General features: G+C 39.7%; 1 protein-coding gene across 1 annotated transcript; it reads left to right on the top strand.

Annotated features, from left to right (window-relative positions):
• Positions 1-404: 404 nt before the first annotated feature.
• Positions 405-7,646, top strand: LOC115161361 (KH domain-containing protein 3). Its single transcript, XM_029712293.1, has 6 exons — positions 405-510; positions 2,713-2,806; positions 4,138-4,722; positions 6,833-6,902; positions 7,003-7,127; positions 7,250-7,646. Exons 1-6 carry the CDS (start codon positions 466-468, stop codon positions 7,279-7,281), a joined length of 951 nt encoding a protein of 316 aa, XP_029568153.1. The 5' UTR covers positions 405-465; the 3' UTR covers positions 7,282-7,646.
• Positions 7,647-8,295: the final 649 nt, after the last annotated feature.

Raw genomic sequence — 8,295 nt, 5'->3', positions numbered from 1 at the left:
GGAACTATTTTCATTCTAACTTCATAGATATAGGAAATATCCACCATCGGTCGAACATTTGTGGAGTCTTCCTGACTATTGTAGCCACTGAACTTGATTTGATAACAGTGGTAAAACTTTCACTGAACTAATGGAAATGTCATCTTGACCCTGGGAGTTCACATTCGTAAAGAATGAGACTAAAAACAGACAGTCGCTGCGCATCAACTGTTACTATCATGTTCCATGTTGCAGACGTGTAATGATTGTTGTTGTGCACTGCTTCAACGCACACGTTTGATATGTTACTAGTTGTGTCGCAAAATCAACTATCCAATACTTTCCTAACATTGATCACATGTGTTCTGTTCTAAAGTGATGGAATATATATGTGTGTGTGTATTACTTTTCAGAGGCACTCAGGCAGACTGTGGGACGGAAATCATTTAGCAGTGTTTCCGCCGGAAGGATTTTAACAGCGCAAAGATGGCGGCTTCATTGCTGAGGATAGGGCGACTTGGCTCTACCAAGGTAATGAAATGTCATGCACATAGCTAATCACAGTATTATTTGAAGTTCTAACATGCTGTAGTTTTCGAAGAGACACCTTTAACTAATTGCAACGTAATGTTTCATTTGTGCTGAGAAAAACATGAATCGTGAGCTTGTTTGTATTTCAGCGACATGGCTAGCTAGTTGGCTACAGTACGTTAGCTAATGGCTAACATTGATTGATAACATGGTACATGTTATCTACTGTAGCTACTTTCATATCAAATACATCATTTGAGCCGTTCGATTAGAAGATTTATGATCAGTTTTTATTTTGAATTAGCAAAGTATTCGTACCAAATATTTTACAGTGGTGTAAAAATACTTTAAAGTATTACTTAAGTCGTTTTTTGGGGTATCTGTACTTTACTATTTATATTTTTGACAACTTTTACTTCACTACATTCCTAAAGGAAATATTGTACTTTTTACTCCATACATTTAACCCTGACAACCCAAAGTACTGCTTAGCAGAACAGGGAAAGTGTGAAATTCACCGTTTATCTAGAGAACACGTGGTCATCCCTACTGCCTACGGTCTGGAGGACTCACTAAACACTCATGCATCTTTTGTAAATAATGTCTGAGTGTTGGAGTGTTCCCCTGACTATCCGTACATTTTTAAAACAAGACAATGGTGTTGTCTGCTTTGCGTAGTAAAATACATTTGAAATTATTCATACTTTTGAAACCGAAGTATATTATAAATCAAATACTTTTACTCAATTAGTATTTTACAGGGTGACTTTCACTTGAGTAACTATCTATACCTTTACTCAAGTATGACAAATTGGGTACTGTTTCCACCACTGCTATTTTATTTAAGTTGATGACTGCTACCTAGCTCTCAAACTGTAGGTGACAGAGTCTTCCAACTCTCTACAGTTTTCAGCCATTCTCTTCACCCATGACTGGCTCATGTGAACTACTATCCCAATGCTGTGTTTTAATGTTTAGAAACGTCAATAATCATCGCTTGTGATACGGTTTTTGAAACATATTGCCCTTTTAATTTTCATCAGCGAGAAAGAACCCTTCAAATAAAAAAAGTGACTTAGTGTATCAGTTTTGTACAGATCCATAGGTCCTTGGGTATAGCTGTGGGAAGAAGCACCCTCTGAAAAATCTGAATGTCATTTTCATATTTATTTTATGAAACAACATTTCTTTAAAAAAAAAAAATCCTCACAAAAGTAGTGCTCTGGGGCTTTACTAGTCCTGTAATAGTGGACTGATAAGCTGTCTGTAGCACGGACAGCTGCTATTGCATTGGTATCTATGGGAGACCCAGCCCATTAAGTGGACAGGCAGTTTACCATTGAAATATTTTAGTAAATTCCGATCTTCAATTATCCACCATCTTCACTCCCGAGTGGCGCAACGGTCTAAGTCATTGCATATCAGTGCAAGAGACGTCACTACAGTCCCTGGTTAGAATCCAGGCTGTATCACATCTGGCCATGATTGGGAGTCCCATAGGGCGGTGCACAATTGGCCCAGCATCGTCAGGGTTTGGCCGGTGTAGGCTGTCATTGTAAATAATAATTTGTACTTAACTGACTTGCCTAGTTAAATAAAAGTTAAAATAAAATATTAATTTATACATTTGCTGTAGCCAAAGATTATCTATTATATAGCTCAGTTGTGACTTGTGAACTTTGCAGGTGTTACTGATTAATAAACAATGCAATGCTGGTGGGTGGTACCATTTAAAATAAAACCCAGCCCTGAAATGAAATGTAGGCTAAAGAATTTATATGTAATTTCTTAGGAAAAGACACGTCATTGGCATGAATTTGCACGAAGTGGGCAGTTCAAGCCCAAATATAAGCTGAGTGTACAAAACATTAGGAATACTTGCTCTTTCCATGACAGACTGAATCCAGGTGAAATCATCCCTACTCGTGTGCGTTTAAACATTAGGAGCATTTTTTTTCCCTGATACAGATCATTTTGTGTTTCTGGCCCTTAAAATCAAAAGCATAGTATACATGCAACTCAATTCATTGCTTTTTAAATGGAAAAATCTTTAATTTGGGCCAAATTTGATCTAATTCTGAAATTGCAATAATCACAATTAACTACCGAAAATCATGCAATTCATTATTTCAATCTATTTAAAAAAAATGTACAGCCCTAGTTGCACTTATATTGTCACTAATTGGTGTGTACTTTGATCAGTGCGTGCAGGCGGAGAGGTGGAGCGCTCCTGCAGCAGCTGCCCTATGCACAAAAGCTGGTGGTCCCAAGAAGCCCAAGAAGAGCAGCTCAGGAAGTAAGTTTGGATCAGCATTTAATTTGACCAAAAATACCTCATACAATTATTTGTAGTTTATGATACTTTAGCAGATGTCAATTCTTGAACATAGTGAGGGTGCTGAAATTGTGCTACAAGTATCATTTAATCAATAAAATTACTCATCATATCCAAATTATACTGACCATTTTCTTGTATATATTTCACAAAGGGACTTAAAGTAGTTGGCGTACAATGACAAACAGTGAAAGAGTTGGCTGTGGACTATCCACAGATTTGATTTAGCTGTAATGCTAGGGTCCAGTTCTTTATTCATCAATTGATCAAGGAGGAAGAGAGACGCATTGATGGCAAGACTGATAAAACTCCCCAATGTGGCTCATCTCACCTTCACTAGAGATATGAACACCTCATTTGTCCCGGAAGATTTCTATTAGTACTAAGACTTTTGTGTGAAACATTTCCATAACCAATCAAGATCACTGCACTGCCAATCAAGATGGACATGCACTGCCAGAAAAGGTTGTCCTCGAGAATACATTTTAAAAGCCTTTCAGATGCTGAAGATATTGTATACAGTAGCCTTACGTGCAAAAGTAATGGGCAGAAGTTAAGATGTTTTGGAGAAGAACTGAAGATGATCAGTTAATATTAAAAAAAGCTAACAAGTCAGATTACAGGTAAGACATGCTGAAGGGAAGCTCAAGCCTACTGGATGCCCGTCTTTGTACCAAAAAGGCTGGGGAATCTACAATTCTGAATCCTCTAGAAGGATTTTGTTTTTGCAGGCTGCTTGTACCACAATTTGAGTAAATGTCTCAGCTAGTGCCACCATTTTTTTTCTATATAAAGTGATGATGAAAAATGCTAATTAAGTTTTCCTTCCCCTATCAAAATAAAATGTAAATCATTTCTACCCCACAGCTTTCACTAATATAAGCAGATATTTTTCAAACAAAATTTCTCTTGTTCTCTATAACAACAATTGTCAATGAAAGATAGTTTTGGCAAGTTGGGAAGTTGGTTTTGGCACATGCGCACTTAATTATGAAACTATACTTTGATTACAATGTCATGTTTCTAGTATGTCCCTCTAATAGTACATTTACACTTTTTGTGCCCCTTCTTGAAATTTGGCACTTTGTGCCCTTTCTAGTCCAGGCACCATATGTGTCTTGCAAAGGGATATTCTTGAATACTGTCTGGGTGTAGCCATGTTGCGTTGGGTAAGTTTTGTCAACATTTAAGGCAAAGTGGGGGCATGTTGGTTTAAATTCCTTTTTGGCTACTTAGAGTATGAATAGAAATGAATAAAACATGTTTTTTTTCTCCCCCCTCCTCCGTCCTAGAAAAGTCCCAGGGCAAAACATATTTTGATTTAGAGAAGCTTGTACCACACAGAAAATATGTGGAGTTTCCAAAGAAAAAAATGACACCAGCTGCTGCAGCAGAACTTGTCGCCGCCCCAAAGCCTGTTGAAGCCGCTGCATCAGTAGCTGAAGCCGCTCCTGTTGTTGAAGCCGCTGCATCAGTAGCTGAAGCCGCTCCTGTTTCAGCCGAAGCGGCTCCCACCGTTGAAGCTTCATCAGCTGCCAACGCTCATGTTGAAGCCGTCCCGGATGCTGCTGCCCCTGCAGAAGTGGTTGCTGAAGTTGCCCCAGTTGAAGCCATAGCAAAGGCCCCAGTAGAAGCTGCCCCAGTAGAAGCCATAGCAGAAGTTGTGGTTGAATCTGCAACCATTGAAGCTGCGGCTGAAGCCCTCGTGGAAGTTGTAGCAGAGGTTGTGGCTGTAGCTGACCCCATTGAAGCGGCGGCTGAAGCCCTCATTAAAGCTGCAGGAGAGGTTGTAGCTGAAGCTGCCCAAGTTGAAGCTGCAGCAGAGGAGCTGATTGCAGAGCCCCCGGCTGAGGCAGAGCGGATTGAGGCACCTGAGGGTATACAACCCCCCCCCCCCCCTTCTCTCCTCTCTGTGGACCCTACTGTTTACCAACAGTCATATTTTCATGTGATGCTATAACTCTAAGGATAACTTGTAAAGATACCCAATATCACAGAAGCGCTTTTCGTTCTTGCTTTGGCTTGTCTTTTACAGTGGGTTTATTTACCACACAACTTATTTGCTATTTATCCCTCAAAAACTACCACATTTCTACATTGTTGCAGCCATGTAGACTCAAGCCACACATCCTTTTTCCCCCCCAAACCCGTTCCTTCTGGGATTCTACGCATTAACTTGTAACCATGCTGCTTTGACCTTCCAACACCCGATGAATGTCTCCTCTTCGTTCTTCAGCACGGCTTCATCATTTACTCTCTGGTTCATCTGTGATGGTCTGCACTGATCTGCTTGGTTTAGTATCTTTATTTTGCCATGTTTTTCCAGCATTCACTAGTTCTGAACTGCACTCTTTCTGCTGCTAGTTTGTTTCTCGACATCTCTGTTTTTCCTTCTGTCACTCGATCATTGTGAATTCTGTTCTTATTTCATAACCTTCTCTGTTCCCTTCACTGAATATTGTTACAAAAACATGATCCTCAACTCCCTCAATTTTTACCATTTGTTTTTATAATTTCAACTATTGTTTTGTTACATTATATTTTGGTACGGTTAATGCTAAAGTTACTGTATACTGTCAAAGGTAATGTTAAGGTCATACTAATCAGCGTTTTGGCTAGTCTGTCTCTGGGCAGCTACTGAGTGATAACGTGAAATGGGGTCTGATGCTATGATTCTCCGTTTCCTACTCTTCCCTCCTCTCTCAACTTCTCTCTCACGTGTTTTCCCTGAGTCGCATGATATCAGTAATCTGTAATTGATCCCCTCACTTCTGTATTTGTTTGGCGCTGTGTAACATATGACTTTGGAAATGTCACCTTTCCTTCCCCTTGGTAGTCAATGCGCTGAGTTTGCACCTTGGTTGCTGGGTGTGGAATCAAACATGAGTGGGGAAAGAAGTTGTTACATGTTACTGTTAAATGTACATGAATTGGTTATACGCAGGGAGTTTGAATTGGACATCTCAAATATAGAACCCTGTGTCTGCCAAGTGATGCTATGAACTTCACAGATGTGAAGCATAGCATTCCACCTTCACATTTTTTACATTTTAGTCATTTAGCAGACGCTCTTATCCAGAGCGACTTACAGTAGTGAATGCATACATTTCATACAATTTCATACATTTTTTTTTCTGTGCTGGCCCCCCGTGGGAATCGAACCCACAACCCTGGTGTTGCAAACACCATGCTCTACCAACTGAGCTACAGGGAAGGCTTACAGCAACTTATAACCTGTTACCTGACCTTTCTAACTTAATCTTTCCTCTCTTACCCCTGTCGATGCCATACAGAGTCTACCACTTCTAAGTGCTATTTTTGTGCATGAGGGTATTGGTCAAAGACGTGATTAGTTTTCATCATGTGGTTCAAGTCAAAAGGGGCATAGCCTGCTTGCCGTCTCCGTTCAGCTATTGCATTCCACTCCTGTCATTTGCCAAAGAGGCTAGCATTTCACAATCTTCAAATATGAATACCGTCATTAATGAGCTCGAGGAGATCATAGGATTTGATCTTGATTCGATAACCCTCACAGCTATCATCCAATCAATGTTTATGCAAATTAGACTGATAGTAAAATGATTAACTTCATGACGTCAGGTGCCAGTTTTGTTTCTTTCCTCATTAATGGGACACAACGGAAGCAAACGTAGCTCTATTGAATCTGGTAGGCTAATAATTTCCGTATCATTATTTCTTTCATTACAAAGTCCTATCTAGGCACTTAGAATTAGAATTTTATGTTGCGCCAAATTTGCGCGCACTCCATGTTACATAACTTTATTATGGGAAATATTCATTTTGTTTCAGACTACAAATCAGGATTTGCGCTGCAAATCTGGCTGCATATTGAACGTTCTATTGGCGAAAGGCCAGTCTCTTTGGCAAATGACAGGAGTGGAATGTCAGCTAAACAGACTGGTACCCAGACTAAAAAGGGTAATTGTTGTAAATTAATATAAAATAATTGTGGTTTTCTTTCATTAGACTCAGTTCAACTAGACCCAATCCAGAAGCTCTTCCTGGATTCGATCCGCGAGTACTCCTCAAAGAGCCTGTAAGTTACACAGCTGTTTTTGGCCATCTCTTCTGTCTTGCTCACAATCATCCCCTTTTTGTCATCAAGCGGACATTTTAACCCTATTTTCTTCTCTCAGGGCCAGTGGCGGTTTGGTAGATGCAGGCCCTGCATATAAGAAGAACTTGGCAGAGGAGCTGACTAAACTCCAGCGGCTTTATGGTGGTGGAGACATCACAGCTTTCCCAGAGTTCAAGTTCACAGGTTAGTAGTTTTATAAAGGTGGCCGTGAGCCCTTTTGAAATGCTTTATTAGATTCTTCTAGGACCAAGAATATAATTCATTAATATTCTCATTGCATACCATTTCTGTCCGTCTCTGTCCAGAGCCCAAGCTGGAGGAAGTGGCCCCCAAGTAAACATCACCAGTTTACTTTTCTGCAGCTTTTTCCTGTCCAGCTGTTCTATGAATATTGGAAGTTTAAAGATAACTGTATCAAGTTGATGCTAAAATCCTTTACATTTTCTATGTGGGGGGGATAGAGCTGATTCCATATAAATAGAAATTCTCTGACTTAGTCTGTATTAGATGCACATGTTGGCGGTCAAGCGTAGGCTGAGCTGTGAAATATATATGCATTTGCATAGGATGATCCAGGAATGTTGGATGGGGGGTAAATAAACTCTGATCCATATTCTACTTTTCTTGCAGTCTTTCTTTCCAAGTTGATCAATGTCATCATTGTAAATCACATGCAATGCTTAAATAAAAAGACTACCCATGTTTGTATTGTATAACTGCACATAAGTTACTGAATGCAGATTTGCCTTGAAACCGCAGTTACAGAAAATTTGTGTTCACATACAGTTGTTGGAAGTTTACATACACCTTAGCCAAATACATTTAAACTCAGTTTTTCACAATTTCTGTCAATTAATCCTAGTAAAAAAGTCCCTGTCTTTGGTCAGTTAGATCACAACTTTATTTTAATAATGTAAATGAATAGTAGAGAGACTTATTTCAGCTTTTATTTCTTTCATCACATTCCCAGTGGGTCAGAAGTTCACATACACTCAATTAGTATTTGGTGGCATTGCCTTTAACTTGTTTAACTTGGGTCAAACATTTCGGGTAGCCTTCCACAATAAGTTGGGTGAATTCCTCCTGACAGCGCTGGTGTAACAGTCAGGTTTGTAGGCCTCCTTGCTCGCACACGCCTGTTCAGTTCTGCCCACAAATTTTATATAGGATTGAGGTCGGCTTGTGATGGCCACTCCAATACCTTGACTTTGTTGTCCTCATTGTCCATTTGGAAGACCCATTTGCGACCAAGCTTTAACTTCCTGACTGATGTCTTGAAATGTTGCTTAAATATATCCACAATTTTCCTTCTTCATGCCATCTGTTTTGTGAAGTGCACCAGTCCCTCCTG

The sequence above is a fragment of the Salmo trutta genome, chromosome 24 (genome assembly GCF_901001165.1).
Source record: "Salmo trutta chromosome 24, fSalTru1.1, whole genome shotgun sequence".
Taxonomy (NCBI): domain Eukaryota; kingdom Metazoa; phylum Chordata; class Actinopteri; order Salmoniformes; family Salmonidae; genus Salmo; species Salmo trutta.
This window is presented reverse-complemented; position numbering and strand designations above follow the sequence as displayed.